At 35.5% G+C, this 19,320-nt stretch overlaps 1 protein-coding gene across 8 annotated transcripts in view; it reads right to left on the reverse strand.

Annotated features, from left to right (window-relative positions):
* LOC106874195 (serine/threonine-protein kinase A-Raf) overlaps positions 1–19,320 on the reverse strand; it is a 79,325-nt gene that overhangs the window by 15,080 nt on the left and 44,925 nt on the right. For 2 of the 8 annotated variants that reach the window (XM_089348394.1, XM_089348403.1), the window contains exons 6-11: positions 16,466–16,665; positions 15,568–15,685; positions 11,820–11,886; positions 10,209–10,355; positions 3,192–3,352; positions 2,869–3,065 (exon numbers count right to left, since the gene is read on the reverse strand). In XM_089348394.1, the coding sequence (XP_089204520.1) occupies positions 2,869–3,065; positions 3,192–3,352; positions 10,209–10,355; positions 11,820–11,886; positions 15,568–15,685; positions 16,466–16,665 (890 nt within the window). Of the gene's footprint in view, positions 1–2,868; positions 3,066–3,191; positions 3,353–10,208; positions 10,356–11,819; positions 11,887–15,567; positions 15,731–16,465; positions 16,666–19,320 lie in introns of all 8 variants that reach the window. The other 6 variants (XM_089348392.1, XM_089348399.1, XM_089348406.1 and 3 more) reach the window with 3 other exon arrangements.

The raw sequence follows: 19,320 nt of genomic DNA on the forward strand, positions 1-19,320 counted from the left end.
GCAAACTCAGCCCCAATGAATTCCCAGCAATCCTCCTCAAGTCATGCAACTGAGTCCTTGCAAAACCACTGCAGCTTCTTTTTCAAAGCTTCCTTGCAAATGGTAAGCTCCTGGACAAACTGAAAGAGGGAACAATATATCCTATTCACAAAGGAGGAAGCAGAGTAAATGTCAAAAACTCTAGGCTTATTTCTCTGACGTCACACATCAGCATATCTCGGAATGAATAGTCTGAAGGAAACTAATTGCATTTCTTGAAGAGAATGACTTGCTGACAACCAGCATGGCTTTCAACCAGGTAGAAGCTGTCTGACACACCTCTTGCTGTACTATGACTGGGTATTAAAGCAGCTGTTCAACAACTCAAATCTGGACATGATATATCTTGACTTTGCAAAAGCCTATAACAAAGTCGACCATGGTATGATATGTCACAAGTCATGTAATCTTGGCATAGTTGGAGAACTTGGAGAATGGCTAAATGACTTTCTAAAAGATAGAAGTCAGGTAGTGCTGGCTAATGGGGCTATCTCCAAGGAAATGTAAATAATGAGCAGTAATAATAAATCGCTAGGTGCATGGTGAGCAGGGAGAATTGAAATGATGACACAAAATTGAGCATTCACTTGAAAATTCAGTAATGCACACAATTCTATCTTACAATTTTGCTGTATATCCAGTAACTCAGTGAAGGGAGAAATTAGATGTGTGGTGAGAGGTGTGTTTATAATGATAATGGTTCACTTGTTTTTACAGATGCCAAAGAGAATGAGGAAGGGAATGCAATTTTGAAATGATGCTAAATGATGCTGGATTGCATGGGAGAGAGAAAGACCACATCCTGTAACCCAGCAGAGGGTAAGCTATACAGTTGAAATGGCTATTAAAGAGATATGAAGACAGGGGAAAACAGCTGGCTTGTCAGCAGGGTAGGCCCATGTGCTGGTGACTTGCATAGTTAATTAAGTAGTGCAGGGAGGAGTGCTTTATCCAATGACTGTCAGAATAGTATCAACAGCTGTTACAATGGCAAAGGAGACGCTTCAGGGAAAAAAAAAGGCAACTATAGATGTATTAAACAGATGGACGAGATTATGGCAATAGCAGAAAGAGTTATAGCACAATGGATTAAGAAAATTGGCTTTGATGAGAAGCAAGACAGTTAAGTGTTTGTACAGGATATCACTAATGCCCTCTTCCTGGTGAGACAAGTGACATTTTCAGCAAAAAGTAAGCCAGTACCTAGCATCCATTGACCAGGAGAAGGCCTTTAACAAAATATCAGACTCTGTAATGTGGTGTTTGCTAAGAAAACTACATGTAGATGAATGGTTTATGAGAGTTATGTACAAAGATGCTGTCATTAATGAGATCAGTGGTGAATTTTGCATGCAAGGTGTATATCATGGCTCAGTTCTAAACTTGCTGCTATTTATGATAGTTCTTTCAGGCCATTATAGAAGAGTTAATGACAGACTGCCTGTACCAATGACTTCGTTCTCATAACTAAGAGTTATGTTGGAGCATGAGAGAAGAGATTTCAAAATGGAAGTAAGTCCAGAAACAAGGTATTTTAGAGTAAACCAAGGACAAACGTTTTAGCAGCAAAGAAAACAGGAGCCTAGTGCTATTTAGAAAGTGACCATATTCCACATGTAGAAAAGAGTAGGTCAGAATGCTATACAGTGTATCCAATGTAAACAAAGAGTGAATAAGAGATGCAGGGGTACCACAGGCAGGCTGACATAGGAGAACGACTTCATATGTAGTAGATGCACAAGAGTAGAAAGCGCTGAAAACACCTTTGAATTGAATTCTTTTTAAAGTCCAGAACGTTTCCTCAAAGTATTTGATAGCTGCTGTTATATAGGAGTCACAATTAAAAGAGGTGGGAGATGGAATAAGGTTGTAATGGAAAAAGTTCAAGGAACTATCAGCCTGGTGACAGCCAAGAGATTCATGTCTTCAAGAGAATGGCAGACTGTATGTGCTTGGTAACAAAGCATAATGAATGAGAGAGAAGTGTGACAGTTGGAAAGAAATGAGTTGAACATGCTCTACTGGATTTGAAGTGGTAATGAACAACAAAGCACAAATAAACAGAGAGAAAAATACTGAGTAGAAGAGATTTTAATGTACAAGCAAGATGATTGCATTCACTGATCTCTGCATGTGATGATGTGTATAAAATAATTGTCAAGTGATCGAAGTGAAAGGAATCTGTGGAATAGCTGTGTGCGTGTGTGTGTGTGTGTGTGGAAAGAGAGATTTACATATATACAAAGCAATATATGATCATCATCATCATCATCATCGTTTAACGTCCGCTTTCCATGCTAGCATGGGTTGGACGATTTGACTGAGGACTGGTGAAACCGGATGGCAACACCAGGCTCCAGTCTGATTTGGCAGAGTTTCTACAGCTGGATGCCCTTCCTAACGCCAACCACTCAGAGAGTGTAGTGGGTGCTTTTACGTGTCACCCGCACGAAAACGGCCACGCTCGAAATGGTGTCTTTTATGTGCCACCCGCACAAGCCAGTCCAGGGGCACTGGCAACGATCTCGCTCGAAAATCCTACAGGAGCCAGTCAGGCGGTACTGGCAACGGCCACGCTCAAAATGGTGCATCTCATGTGCCACCCGCACAAGAACCAGTCCAGGGGCACTGGCAACGATCTTACTTGGCTTGCCGGGTCTTCTCACGCACAGCCCATTTCCAAAGGTCTCGGTCCGTAGTCATCGCCTCGGTGAGGCCCAATGTCCTCGGTGATGAGAAAATATAGAAATAAACATAAAGATCACACTAAAAACTAAAATGAATAAAACTCTCCCAACTTAAGACTGAGGGAAGAAAGAAGATATGTACTTTAAGACAGCAACTTCATTTTTGAAAGCTTCTAATTGCGCAGGTGTTGGATGAACTACATTCAGCTTTTTCACAGCAACAGGCCCATGCCAGTGACCACAAAATACTGTTCCAAACGATCCTGAACCAATTCGACGAATTAATATAATTTCTTTGTCAGGAAGTTCCCATTCTTCATTTGAATCTCGTCGTAGTCGCTATAGATTAGAAAATAAGACAAAATATGTAAAGATTAAATAAACAATATGAGGCTTTGGTAATAGCAGCTTGTTTATAAAACTATTTTATAAATGGATTTCAAACAGATGTCATAAATTATCTACCACATGTTGTCCTAGCTCTGATTCTACTGATTTTGCACGTGGCCGCATTTGTTCAGATTGGTTGGTAGGTGAACCCCTTGCACTGTGGATTTTAGTTGGACTATTTCCCTGACTGTGGCTTGAGCCAGAGTTAGGTGGAGCCAAACAATTAGTGTTGTGACCTGAAGAGAAAATAAATATTTGAAAATCAGTATTAAAATTATATCAAGAGAGCTATCCTTAACAAAAAAACAAAACAAACAAACCAAACTGCACACACACACACACACACACACACACCAAATTATCATAAAATATTACAAACATTTGCCATAGAAATAGTAGAGGAGTGAGGTGACACATTCTGAGTAATTAGTTACTTGATCAAAGGAGAATTAGTGTCAGTTTTGAAATGAATATATTTCTAGAGAAAACTATTTTAAGCATTCCAGAATTCCCCAAATATATTTTGTTATAAAATAAATTGCTTGTTTTTAATTTTTTTTTTTTACCTCAGAAAAGTTTTCACACAAAGCTTTACGCATAATGCAATAAAGTGTTCCTTTGACAATCCATTATGGTTAAGCATCCAACTGCACTAGGGGAACATTCACTGCAGAGTTCCAATGAAACATGTGTAGGAACAAATGACATCAACTTGTGTTTATTGTAATTTCTGCTACATTTGCTCTGTATATCCTAACTAGTAGCACTTCTAAGTCTAGTAGTAGTAGCTAAACCACGATACTGGAAGCAGACTGGATGATGATTATCTACTTGGGAACTCAGCAGTAGCTGTCATACATCTCTTTGTACACCCAAGCTCACAAGATATTCTATATCCATATCTATATATATATATAATGAATCATGGATGTGTGTGTGTGTGTGTGTGATCTATCTCAAAGTAACTTTTGAAGATCTTTTATAGATTTGATTGGACTTCTAGCTTCTTGGCTACCTTTATTGGTGAAAATTCTCAACCATACAAAACCACAAGCAAGACTATCACCCCAAAAGCTGGACATTGTTGTTGTTATTATTCAGGTCTGGTGCATAGGCTGCAATGTGGCCCCTGCTTTATCAATTCCATTGTTTACATCACTTTCTATGCGTCCATCACTGCTGATCACACTTCCTGGGTAGAAGAAATTGCCCAGGTCTTCTACAACTTGTTTGCTGTTTACAGATGAGGAAATCCTCCTACGGAGCAAGTTCCTATCATTGCATCACATCACAGAGCCATGTCAGTTACACTTGGCCGGTCACATTTTGCACCTGCCTACCACCTGACACACAAAAACAGCAATGACAGGGAAAACGGCAGATCAATCCTTCTCGAGAAAGCTTGCTGCCTTTGTGTGCCTCACAACATGGGATAACCTAAGTCTAAGTAGTGTGTGTGTGTGTGTGTGTGTGTGTGTGTGTGTGTGTGTGTGTGTGTGTGTATATATATACACACACACACACACACACACATATCATCAATATTGTTTAACGTTCACTTTTGCTTGCATGAATCAGACAGAATTTGTTGAGTCAACTTTTCTCTGGCTGAATGTCCTTTCTGTTCCCAACCCCCCTCACCTGTTCCCAAGTGGGGTAATATTCTCCAATGACCTGATGGAAACGAACAATATCAATTGTATGATGGTGAGGCTCTTTTACAACCATAATGTCATACCACGACAAGAGCACACACACACACACACACACAATTTCCATCTAACAAGGCTTTGGGTGGCCTGGGGTTATTGTAGAAGACACTTGCCCAAAGTCTTATGCAGTAAGACTGAACCGAGACTGTGATTAGGAAGTGAGCTTCTCAACCATACAGCCATACTTACACTTTATATATATAACACACACGTGTGTGTGTGTTATATGCACATATGTGTGTGTGTGTGTGTGTGTGAGTAATCAATTGGTGATGATTACTCCATTGTTGCTCAGAGTTTTATGTGTACTGATTAGTGAGATAAATATATATACTGTGAATTGCCATACATGTGTATGTGAGTCACATGAATGACTATAATTGTTTACAATCTGCTCTGAGCTACAGCTATAAACAGTGAAATCTCTGTTTTGTAATTTAGCTGCAACTGATGATGTTTATTAACATTTCTTGCCAACAAATTATTAGTTTAGCTCTGTGTTTTCAAATTTCTCTGGAATAAGAAAAAAAAACTAAAAACAACCTCACTTGAAAAAATAAGGATTAATGGCAGGAAGAACATCCCAGTTGTAAAAATCCTGCCTTGAATCCTCTGTTTAAGCTGTGGCTGGCATACAAAAACAAACAAATGAACAATACACACAGAAGACAATCATATATTGTCTGACTGATCACGTATCTGTTATGGATATGAAACTCCATTAACTGTACTCCATGTATTGTGTGTTTGTGTGAAACCCATGCAAGCATAGAAAAGTGAACATTTACAATGAGGATGATATACATATAAAGCAACACACACACACACACAAAACTACAAAAAAAAAAAAAAAAAAGAAAAAAACGTGTACAATAATTAATTTATAACTCTCTAGAATGAGGATAGTGATTCAGTAGGACAAACAATTCTTGGACATTTTACAACATTGAACTTTCATTTAAATAAAAAGAAAAAAGAAAAAGTCAATAAAATCCACTCAGGTTCAAGGTTAGTGAAATTATTAAACAACAACAAACAACAATATATATTAAAGGGTTTGAACTGTTGTAAATTCATCTCCATTTCTAAAGTTGAACTAGAAGGATTTCAAATAATGATTAGCTGCTAAGTAAACACAAAAATTAGTGAAAACCAATTTACTTATTTAGCTGAGGACATGATAACCTTTTTCTGGTGCTAGGATAAAATAGATAAAATACATCCAATACACATTAGGAACGGTATCTAGCTACAGAACAATTCCAAACATGGAACATATGAGTGAGAAGTAGTAGTCCTTAATCACTGAATTACACTGGATTGTAAAATCCTATAAGATCTTACACTCATTATTCTCAGTGATGCCTCCTGGTTTATGTTTGGGCCATTTTTGTGTTCTTTCAGGACTGTACTTCTCACAAACTTCAGTGAACAAACTTAGCTCTGTTATCATGCATCTTTTGCATTCCTTTTGAGCCAGTTTGTTAGTCACTCGCAATATGGGAGATTGTTCTGTTTTTGCTGCCAAACTGGGGCCATTAAAATATGTATCAGTTGAGTACTGGGTTCAATGTAATCGATTAGATCCAATCTTCAAAATTCCAGGCATTGTGCCTGTAGTAGAAATAATTATTATCATTAATATAATACTATTCTGTATTAACAAGAACTTTTTATTCCTTCCTATGCATGCGCGCATGCATGTGTATGTGTTAGTGTAAGTGTGTGCTGTTGTGTGTGTGTCTGCTGTTGTGTGTGTGTGTGCTGTTGTGTGTGTGTGTGTGTGTGTGTGTATATATATATATATATATATATTAGACCCAGGAAGACATGGGACGAGGTGGTGAAGAATGATCTTTGAAACTCACAGAAGCAATGACTAGTGACTGAGACCTTTGGGGATGTGCTGTGCTTAAGAAGACCTGTCAAGCCAAGTGAAGCCATGCTGGTGACATGTAACAAAATCGACCTTTGAATGCTGGGCCTGACGGAGGCAAAGTGGCTGAGTACCTTTCGAGTGTTGGGCCTCATGGAGGCAAAGTGGCTGGGCCCATCCGGCTGTTGGGCCTCACGAGGATGATGACAAAGACCTTTGGCATTATGTTGTGCTTGAGAAGAAGACCCATCAAGCCGAGCAAAATTGCAGTTGTGACAGATACTGGTGTCACACAAAAGCACCCATTACACTCTTGGAGTGGTTGTTGTTAGGAAGGGCATCCAGCCATAGAAAACCATGCCAAATCAGACTGGATCCCGGTGCATCCTTCCAGTGTGCCAGCCCAGTCAAACTATACATGTAACAAGCTGACCTGCCAACATCTGTTATTCCAGACTGAAGGAGATGGCTGTAACAGCACTATGCATATACACCCTACAGAACACTGCTTGTCAGCTGACTAGTTTCTACACTAGAATTGGGATGCTTGCTATGTAATAAAATTCTGTGCTAAACTGGGCAAAAATGCTACAGATACTTATGAAATGCTCCAAACTACTTCTGCATTAACTTGTATGAGCTGAGCATGTTTTCCACTGGTACAAACCCTGACCAGACAGTCAGCAAAGAGTACTTTGTGGAGGTTTTGAGGAAGTTCAGGAAGAGATCTCAACACAAAAGGACAGAGCTTTTTTCCATTTGGGTTGATGGCACTTGCACCAGCCCACAATTCCATCCTGGTAACCAATTACTCGACAGAGACGGGGCACCAAAACTGTCCCTCATCCTCCCCACAGTTCAGACTTTGTAGCCTGTGACTTTTTGTTGTTCTCTAAACTGATGGAAAACCTTAGGGACAATTGTTTTGGATATGAAGGAGGCTGTGGCGAGGGCCCTGGACACCTTCACTTTGGAGGATTTCCATGGGGCCTTCAATGAAGCAGCTGGAGCACTTCAACAAGGAGATTAGTTTTGTGTCTCCTTGTTTTGATAGTTGTAAATGGTTTATAACAACCATACAAGCAATAACATTCATTTCCAATATACTGCAAGAGCATGTCTGGCCCTGGAAAACTATTACCTTGTGTGGAAGACAGGTGAGGGTTGGCAACAGGAAGGGCACCCATCTATAGAAAATAGGCTTTAATAAACCCCATCTGACCCATGCAAACATGGAAATGTGGACGTTAAAAATGATGATGATAATATTGCTGTCTTTGCCTCCCCATCCACTACTTGGCAACTGATGTTGGTTTGTTTACATCCTTGTAACCTTGTAACTTAGCAGTTTGGCAAAAGACACTGATAGAATAAGTACCAGACTTAAAAAAAAGGACTGAAGTTGACCGGTTCGACTAAAACCTCCAAGGTTTATATATACTCACAATTTATCAAATTTCTTTATTAGCCTGTATTATCACAACTCTCTGATGAATGGTTGTCTGAAACTTAAGTAACAGTTTGTGAAGTTTCTTTTGGCTTTAATAAAATAGTATTTTATTCTAGCTTTGGTATTTGAGCACTACTTTTCCCACCTTATATTGCACCTCTGTGCTAACTTGTGTTTACACACACACACACAGCATTGTAGGCTTCCCATCTGTGTGATGTTTGTAGTGTGAAATTGTATGAAAAGCTGCTGAACCACGACACTTTTGTCAGTTGTCATTTTCCTACAAAAAAACTAAATAGTGGTGATGCTGTGCTCTCAAAAATTTCATCCACATTCTCATGATTTAATGCCTGGGTTCCATGGGTTGGACGGTTTGACAGGAACTGATGTGTCCAAGGATTGCAGCAATGCTCCAATGTCTATTTTGGTACGATTTCTATGATTGGATGCCTTCCTAACACCAACCACTGTACACCATGGACTGGGTGCCTTTTTTCTTTTCGCACCACCTGCATTACTGAGACTACAGAACTACAGAAAGGGAAGGGGGGGGGGTAATCTCATGCCAGGGGTCGAGAGGACTGAACTATGAGGTGGGGTGAGAGGGGACAGTGCAGGTACTTGTGCATGGCTACTCACATCCAGTATGAGAATTGGAGAGAAAGAGAAAAACCAGCAGGAACTTTAAGAGACAGATAATGGCAATAAGATGCCTAGATGGCTCCACAAGGCACAAGGTGAGTTGAAGAATCGGTTTGCAAGATTGTGGAATGAAAACTCTTATGTGTAGGAGAGAAAAATGGCAGTAAAAATGAATTCAATAGACAGAGAGTACACACACACACACACACTGTTGATGTTGACATTCTTCACTGATATCATGACCTGTAACTCTGCACTATGGTATAAAAAAAAAATCTCTTGGAAAACACACAGTGGCAGGAAGGGTTTCCAGTCATAAAATCCTGTCTCAAACAAATCCCCTTCACACTCATGCTTGGAAAAGCAAATAGCCAAATAATGATATGAAGGTGTCTACAAATTTGCATCTAATTTGTTAAATATTGTTTATAGTTGGTTTTTCTTCTTATTTTTTTTTTTCTGTCCACAAAACTATTTTGTACGCAAAGTGTTTACATCTAAGATACAGCAACTCTATCGGTATATTCTGTATTATAATATTAGCTTGGAGCAAAACTCTGTTAATGCACCAGTCACAAAATCAGTGGATAGGCAAAAGGTTAATCAGTTTGTCTTGGGAACAGTTCAGAGGTTATTATAGAATCTGAGACCTTCATATTTTGATTGGATACCAAACACTATGTCTCGTAATGAAGAGACAATGTACTGCTAAAACAAAATTTTATAGCTTAATAATTTTAAAAAAATTGATAAAACAAATATAAAAAATGCTTAATCCATTTGATAAAATGGATTTAATTTGAGCAAAGAAATATTCTATACAAACAAAACTTGAATGGCAGACTTCAGAACTAGAATAATCAAGGATGTTTTGAAGGGTCACCTAAATGAATTTATAACGTTTAAAAACTCATGTAAGACATTCAAAAATGTATCAGTGCTATTGCTTTCACTTATTCAAATGTATCAAGTTATACACAAGTCCATAATTCTTATTTAGTATTTGAATGAGTAGCCTGGAGGATTGCTTAAACTGAAGTTTCATAAGTTCAAATAACAGCTCAATTACATCATTAGAGTCAATCAACGAGTATGTCACATGATGAACACAGTAGAGAAATAAAGAAGCAGTTTGAGAGAGCTACTCTTGTTATGAAGACTAAATATTTTTAACCATCAGAGTTATTTTAAGAAGATATTATCATGATATAAACTGGATCCATGTTTCACAAGAAATATTAGTAAAACACCTTTGGCTCTATTGTTTACTGAAATGTGATAATAAAGTGATTAGTTTGCTTCAACTTGATTCTAAAGTCACAGTAAAAGGTTAGATGAAATGAAAACGTTATCTGAAGGAAGGGCAAACCAAATCTTCACACCACTCTGAAGCATGCAGTAGTGTATACCTCTGGACATAAAGGAAGAGAAAAATGGAGAAATTTTACAAATAGCTGTAATACTGTCGCTAGCATGACGTTTATCTTTATACTGAAGAGCTTGTCTGTGGCTCATGTTACTTCTGTTGCTGTGGTTTGTACCTGGTGCAGCAACATCTGAAATACATAGAAACAATGCCAACAGCAAAAGAAAGGTGATGCTTCAAATACCTTTTGGGCAAACCATTCAGAAAAACCTTTCAAGTTTGAAGTTAAGTTTCAGCAAAAGGAAATAGAATTCATAAACTTGTAATTCTTCAACACGATTGTGGCCTTTCCACCTCAAAGCCAGCTTGTCTCATACCCATTATCCAACTTATTCATCTGCTAAGTCCCACTAACAACTATACACAATCTTTCCATGCCTGAATGTCACCTCTCTGAAATTCCCACATTGCCCCAGGTTTTCCTGTAGTTCATCAAGAAAAACATCAACCTCACTGGTCTAAAAAGTCCTGTGCATGCTGTGGACAGAGCTCCTTCTTGCGGTCAAACATTGATCTCACTGGTCTGAGAGCATTTTTGGAGGTTATGGGGCAGTCCTTTTCATAAATTTAAACAATTTTGAAAAATACCCACAAAACTCCATAATTAAGAGAGATATAAAGTAAGTGTAAAATCTTCTTCTAAGAATAAAGTTTTAATTTTGTGTTTCATAAAACACAACAGTCCAAGATTTGAATTCACAGACACCATACATATTACCAGATAAAATATTTCAGGTAAACACTATGCAAATTGGCAACATGTTTCACTATTTCAAATTGCCATGGTAATAATACAGGTCATTAGATACTTTCTTCAACCTTTACATTACTTTATACACTTATCTCATATACTTTTAAAATATACAACACCTAAGAATTAAAGTTGTTAATGATTCACAAATCAGCCCAAATGAAAGTCATTCTCGTTATCATTATTACTTCTTTTTTGCAGGCATAGTTTATCTAGGATTACATTATGCAATATATCCTTCTGTTTTTCTTTTAAAGTGTTGAGAGACACTTGGCTGCTATTTCTAGTAGGTCAAGCAGCGGCAAAGTTGCTCTCAGTATGTAATATGAATGATTGCAGAATAATTTTTATATTATTTACAAGGTGGAACCATAAAAACATGTCAAAAACAATAGAAATGATTAAAATGTGAAGAACTGACATAAAAAATAATTTCAAGAGAATTCTTGAATCAAATTAGTGTACATTTGCAGTGAATATAAGGGAATGGGAAAGACAATGGAATAAGTTCCAGATGTTTTATGAATATGAGATTTCGCATGAAAAAGTGTTGTGAATTTATTACAACATTCTTAAATACAACTATTTGTGTGTGTTTTTTAAATGAAAATGTTACAATGGCAGTAAAAAGTCAGAACAGTGACTGTCTGTATTTTTCACATTTGCAGATTTATAAATATTGCTCTTGAAAATACAAATAAATTAAAATTAAGAATATTTCTTGGAAGAGATTTCCTTAAATCAATCTACAATTTTACTTTCAAACATAATGCATTATACAACTTTAGAAAATACTAGCACAGAAGTAAATATGTTCAAGAAATGGTCTAGAGGTATACATACTTGAATGATCTCCAGGATAGTCCATATTCTTTCTACTCGATTCTTGTTCAGATGTCAAAAAGGAGCTCTACATAGGATTGAAACAAAAGAATACAAGATATATTGCCTAATATCTTAGAGAAATAACGCTATCTCTCAACAACAGCTGCTAAGTAGCATCCAATCATTAATAATAGTTAAATAGTAGCTATGCTTTTTCTCCTAACTCTACATTTTATCCAGGAACCATCACCAAAAAGGTGAATCTCTCTCTCTCAGTTAACTACGCACCTGTTCAACAACTTATTTTGCTTCACAGTAATTTAAACTAGAAGCTGGATTTCTTATTTTGTTTTGTCTGACAAGTTAATTCAATAAAGCTAACTTGATTTTGTCTATTTGGTTTGGGATGTGGCTCAAAAGATATACCAACTCAGTTCTTCAAACTAATAACCTATTCCAATATTATCTTCTATCTATCTATATAAATAAAAGAGAGATTCTGTCTGTTTGTTTGTTCATTCGTTTGTCCACCAAAATGAAACTAAATGGTTCAGGGGAAACTATTATGCTTTTTTCTATATATATAAAATTGAAATTCTGTCTCTTTCTTCGGCAAAATGAAGGCACCTGGTTCAAGAGGAGCTATTATGCCATTGCCTAATTTCTTACATTCAATCCAATATATAATTCAACTGATTCCGTCGATGATTTGGTGGATGAAGTCTTTCCTAATCTTCTTCATAATTACAGCAATACAGATTGGATTTGTGAGCGAGCTACACTGGCTCCAAAAAAAAAAATGTTGCCGTAAATAGCATTAATAATATGCTATTGAATAAACTTCCAGGAGAAATATTCACTTATAACTCAATTGAAAGTGTTGTTGATGATCAGGATATTGTTAATTACCCCATTGAATTTTTGAACTCCCCAGAACCACCAGGTACAGCTCCTCATTGTCTTCACCTGACAAAAAAGGACTCCTAATATGCTATTGCACATAATTTGTCTCATCCAAAATTATGCAATGGTACAAAGATTGTGCACAAACTTATGACGAAGTACATTGAGGCAAATATTCTCACTGGTTGTGGTAAAGGTAAGACCCTTTTCATTCCTCACATACCAGTTATATACCATCTAATGTCCCATTCCAATTCAAGTTTCTTATCCCACTTTCTTTTGCCATCAGCATTAATAAAAGTCAGGGCCAAACACTAAAAGTTGATGGATTGCTACTTGAAGAACCATGCTTTTTACATGGTCAACTTTATGGACGAGCATCATGTGTGGGTGTAAAATCTTTTTGCTTATGCACCCCGAAATAAAACAAAAAACATTGTTTATAAAGAAATATTCACTCTTAATGCAACATGAATACTTTAATAATTTAATTTACCATTACTATTATAACATTCAAGATTGAGTAAATTACCTATTTCAATGAACTGTATTGTATAATTGTCATTACTGTATTGATAAATAAAATAACACATAACTCACTTATTATTATCATTTAATAAACAAACAGAAATTCATGCATGAAATTGATCTTTTTCTACTTTAAATTATTACATGTTTTTTCTCTTATAACAATATTCTATAATTGCCATTACTGTATTAATGAATTAAATAACACATACAACTCATTATTGTCATATAATAAACAAACACAAGTTCATGTATGAAATTGATCTTTTTTTCTATTTCAATTATTACATATTAATCTTGGCTCCCGAGAAACAGTAAAAGTAATTACTTGATCAACGACAGGTAATACTGCTAGTATATTATAATTTATGTAAAGCTATCCAACACGTAGAAGTAAGAAAAAAAACTAGTTGTAACAATATTAAAATTTGTAAATAATCTAACAACCCAGTTTACAGAAAAGTCAAGTGACGAAGATGTTAAGAATGATTAAGAAATTTACTAGTAGTAATAATTAAAATCTATTATCAAATTTATAGTAAAAGAGGTTTCAAGTAAAATTTACAGAAAAAAAAAAAGTATAGTTGGCAACATGATTTGTACAATGGCAAAAGAGTAATTGAAATTTCACAACAGCAAATTTCAATCATTCCTCTCCATGTTAGTTGTTTGTAAAATTGAAATTTTTTAAAAGTGTACATTAGTAAATGGACTAATTAACACCCACATGTGGACACCAGTTTCTCCAGTTATGACTAAGATGTCCCAAAATGTTAAATCTTTTCTACTCAGGCTAGCATGGGAAAATAGATACAAAACTCACATACAAATATGTACAAAGTGACACGTGCACACACAATTTCCTTTAAACAAACAGTAAATATTCATACAGATGTTTATACATATAACTTTGATATACAGATTTTTACCCCACTCCCCCTCTCTCTCTGTATATATATATATATATATATATATATATATATATATATATATAGATATATATTGGGTTATCCCATAAATAATACGGGTTTTTCAATTACATGAACTAAAAGTTGGAAGAGGACAAGATATCAACCTGTTTCAACTTGCTATAAAAGCAGGTAATAATTTTACCTTGTTCTTATCCTTAGTGCAAGTTCTGAATAGTGCAGATTGATTTTAACTATTTTCCCAAAGCTAATAATGGAAGTGACAAAGGAGCATATTCAGCATATTTTGCTTGATGAGTTCAATAAAGGCAACAGCAGAAAGGGTGAGGAATACTAATGCAGTATATGGAGATCAGACAATAAGCATAAGCCAGTGTCAACAGTGGTTCTAGCAATTCCAAGCTGAAAACTACAGCCTAGAAGATGAGCCTCGTCCTGGAAGATGTGTAGAGCACAAACCCTGGTGGAACAAAACCCCATTGTAACGGTTGAGAAACCAGCAGAGAAGCTTGGATTTGGTCATTTGACCATTCATCAACAACTGTGTGCCATCGGAAAAATCAGCGAACTGGGTCAATGGGTTCCACACAAACTATCTGAGTCTAATCACAGAGAGTGAATGTGTGCTCTTCTTTGCTGTCACATGTCACAACTGAACCTTTTTTGGACCAAATAGTGACTGGTGACGAGAAATGGGTTCCCTATAAAAATTTCAAGTGCTCAAGACAGTGGTTAGGGAAAGAAGAAACAGCAGCACTCCAGGCTAAAGAAGGTCTTCATCCACGTAAGGTGTTCTTATCTGTTTGGTGGGATATGAAAGGTTTAGTCCACTTTGAACTTTTAAACCCAGACCAAATGATATCAAAGGAGATCTACTGTGAGCAGCTTGAGTGGCTTAAGTCAGTGCTAGAAGGAAAATGACCATCTTTGGTTTCAAGAAGAAAGATGTTCTTCCATCAGGATAATGCTCAGCCACATACAGCGAGAATGACATTCCAAAGGCTGGAGCAGTTTGAATGGGAAGCGATGCCCCACCTACAATAGTCACCAGACATTGCCCCACCTGATTATCATTTATTCTGTAGTCTTCAAAATCATTTGGACGGAAAAAATATGAATTCTGTAGATGAGATCAGAACAGTACTGGAGGAGTATTTTTCGTCATGGACAAGTGAATTTTGGAAGAGGAGGCTTGCAAGTCTACCACACAAATGAAGGAGAGTATATTTTAGACTAAAAAGAACTTTGTTTACCTTAATTTTGGAAAATAAAAGTATAAGAAAACTGCATTATGTATGGGATGAACCAATATGTGAGTGTGTGTGTGTATATATATCATAATGGTGATATATAATTTTTTTCTCAAAGTCAACATTGAGCAATGAAAGGTTGAAGCTATTACTTACATTGACTAGATTACAGCAGACATTTGGAGCTGATGTTGAACGCTCTCTCTGGCATATTGGAGGAGGACGCTTACGAGTGTTACGTTGATTTGGCAATGTCTGGAACTGATTGAACGGACTGGAAACGTATGTAGGTAGTGTATGAGATACATCTGGAAATGGTCTAGAAACAATAAAATTATGTGGCTCACTAAAGGCCAAATTTTTAACAAACAAAAAGATATTGCTCTGAAGGGTCTCTCCATCAGAGCAAAGTGGATGGTGCCTGTGGAAGAGGAAGAGCTAGAAAGACATGAGAGAAGAGGCAAAACCTGATCTGAAGATGGTAAATCTCACAAAAGAGATGACAAGTGACTGCAGCAACTGGGGATATGCTGTAATGGAGAAAACCTGCTCCCATAGGCAAAGGCAGCAGAAAGAAAGCTAATGAGAAGAGTGTTGATGGCTAGGATGCCTCTCCTTCAATCTTCTCTCTTCTTGCCCACCTTCCCAGGACAATTTCATTGCTTTTATCTTCTGCTCCTTGCCTCTACACTATTCTCCTCCTCCCCCCCACCTCCAACTACTTACCTCACATTTCTTGTGGCTTTTGCCCTTTACTCTCTGGGCGATTTTACAATTAAATATCTTAACCACAGACAAAGAATCAAATGTCAACCTCTCAATTGTTTAGTTTCCTATCAACTAAAGGATTAAATTCTAATTATTTCTCTAGAATTAGAATTAAATTGGTCTTTAATTCTAAAAAAAATGTAAGTCAATATTAATAGTTATTTTTAAAATTTAGGTCATCAATGAATATAAAAAACACTTATAAAATGTGATAATCCATAAAAAGCAATATACTCTCTCCCACAAGATACAAATTCCAATGGTAAATAAAATAGGATTCACTTACTGATTGTACATTGGTTCTGAAATTCTATTTGGACTACCATAATGTGAATGATAATCATCACCACCATCGCAGTAGCTGTAAGCCCGGTGTATACAACGTTGATGCACGCGGAGGCCACAAGTTGCACAGCGATAACAACCATGGAACAACAACTTTCTGCACAGATCACAGAAAGCTATAGTAAAAAATGTCTTCCTTACCTACAAAAGTTAATTTATACTTTTAGATCTTTTTAGACTGCATATTAAGTAAGAAGGAAAACATAATAATGTCAGATGGTTAAATTTAGAAATGATGTCATGAATGTAATTTACCATGGTAACGACAAAAATAAAAATATATAAACACATGAATTTCGAGGAAACTAGAGACAATATATGTGGCTGGCAAAATGACCTCAAAAGTTTTATGTTATTATAGGGGACACATTGATTAAAATATTAGATTTTTCAGTTTTGTGCTAAGCATACTTCAATTTATAGAATGTTTAAAATATTTACTTTAGATATTCATAATTTTGTTTTAAAGCATGCTATATATATATATATATATGGCTGTCCTTGGATTTTCTTACATTGGTATATTTTACAATGGAGTTTCCTTTAAATTTTGCATCATTAAATCATTTTGCATTTAAACTTAAACCATTCTACTATAAAGCTATTGAAATATTATATGAAGTCAGAAAGTTCTGGAAATAGTCATTAACAGATTACAAATGCAAAAATGTTGTATAAATATGAAATGTTTTAAATCATTCATAAAATATTGCTAACAAAAGAAATTAGTATTATAATTGGAATATCTTTAAAGTTGCTTAAATTTATAGAAAGCTACTGACTCTTAAGATTTGTCAATAAAAAAAAGAAAAGCACAAATCAATGTTTGCTATAAAGAATTTAATTTTTGTTTTAACAATGAAGTGGAATTCAACATTTCCTGGAGGAGAAAGTAGATTTGTTCAGTGCTACAGGAATGTTTTCCTGTAAGTTAGGATTGTATTTCTGCCCCATTAATAATGATACTGCTCTTTCTAATCTAAAACATCTTACTGTATCATTTGTTTGCAAATTATGATAGCTAAAACTAATGCATTCAAATATGTACTAACAGGTTCCATAACAGAAAAAAGATTCTATTTTCTTCAGTTAACCTAATTAGGAATAATGTACTTCACTATATCAAATGAAGAGAAAATTCACTGGATTGGTTTTTCTTTACATTTTCTGGTAAGCTAACAAAAATATTTGATCAATTTTCCAATGCTCTTGTTGTGAAGGCAGTTGAAAATAGCTTTGCATTATACTAGGTATCACTATAGAGCACCATATAATGGAGACAAGCACAGTTTGAACACACAAAAACACACTTTTTGCTTCATTTTCATGTGAAAATAAATATTTTCCTCAAAAAATTATATATCATTGGAAAGTTTTAGATGTGAACTTTGTTCTCATATAGTTTGAATTAAAGTCTGATTGTTACATATCATGTTAGGGTCCCTCAAACACACTGGTATTTTCTTGCATTTACAAAGTTTATCCCATTTTTTTTATTCTGCTGAACGGTAGCCCTTGTTCTGGTTCAATGTGCTGGAGCATTATAACTCCAGTTGTGTTCAAAATCATAGTCATGAAGAGGAATGTTTTTGCTTTATTTCGATATAAAAATATATAGGGGTAGGTCATATAAGCATTACAAAATAGAAACGTGAACATTTTATCTTTACTTTTCATTTAGAAAAGACCATATTTTTTTCAAAGTTTTTATATCATAAGAAAAAAAAATTCTTGCAAATTTTATATGGTCATTGCTAAACCTGGCCACGATATGATGAAAAGGCACAAAGTCAGTAAAGCGTATTTACGTGTAACAAAAGGTCAAACAGAACATGAGCCAGAATTTCAAGAAATGGATGAAGTAATTATTAAGTAAACATATGCACTGAATCGAGACGAACCTTACAATAGATTCGTTGTGTTGAGAATGTTGTTTATTTCATCTCACTGTTTTAATGTGCAGAGAGCTGCTAGGCAAACCCAGCAGATATTCTTGTACAGGTAAACTTTGTTTTCCTTTGAGAAATATTGGTCAAATTTCACCAATAAAAATTATATTGTACAATGAATATAATTTTGTAGACTATTAAAATCAGATGAGATGTTTTTTTCTTTTTTTCTGATTTTGAATACAGACAGACAATTAGTGTTATTGTCTACATACTTGTTTAGGGTTTCTCTCTCTCTCTGTTACCAATGAGTTTGCTGTAAGTTACAAATGTTTTTAATGTCTTTAATTTTTGTTTTTTAATGCTTAAAACAAGGAGTTTTCATATTTTGCTCTGTTTTTTTTTTTTTTAAAATCTAGGTCTACATGCAATTCTGAGAAAAGAACCAGGTGGTTGTGGGATGTGTGAGAAACAACAGCTAAATCCCCCTTAAATCACACAATTTTTTTGTTTGAAAATATTAAAAACAAATACAGCTTCTCTCATCGTTTTTAAGTGCTTAATGCAAAAAAACATTAGCCAAAATCGGCCTGGATGGGAGGGGTGGAAAAAAAATCAAATTTTCCAAAAAGTTTTTTCATAAAAAGCTTACAACTATCATTTCCAAGACTTTTATTGAAATAGATTAAAAAAAAAAAAATTAAAAAAAGAAGAAAAGGAAACATCTCTGTCAAAATGGGGAAAATTCAACTTTTGTGGGTGTCCTAATCTGAAACTCCACCATTTAGAGCCATTTTTAATTAGCCATTAAAATTTTATTAAAATAATGTCATCTTTCAAAATCTCAGGATTTATTTAGTTCTATACCTACTACAAATATGCCAAAACTGAAGTCCCCCATGGCTTG

The sequence above is a fragment of the Octopus bimaculoides genome, chromosome 1, assembly GCF_046866305.1.
Source record: "Octopus bimaculoides isolate indiv1 chromosome 1, ASM4686630v1, whole genome shotgun sequence".
Lineage (NCBI taxonomy): Eukaryota > Metazoa > Mollusca > Cephalopoda > Octopoda > Octopodidae > Octopus > Octopus bimaculoides.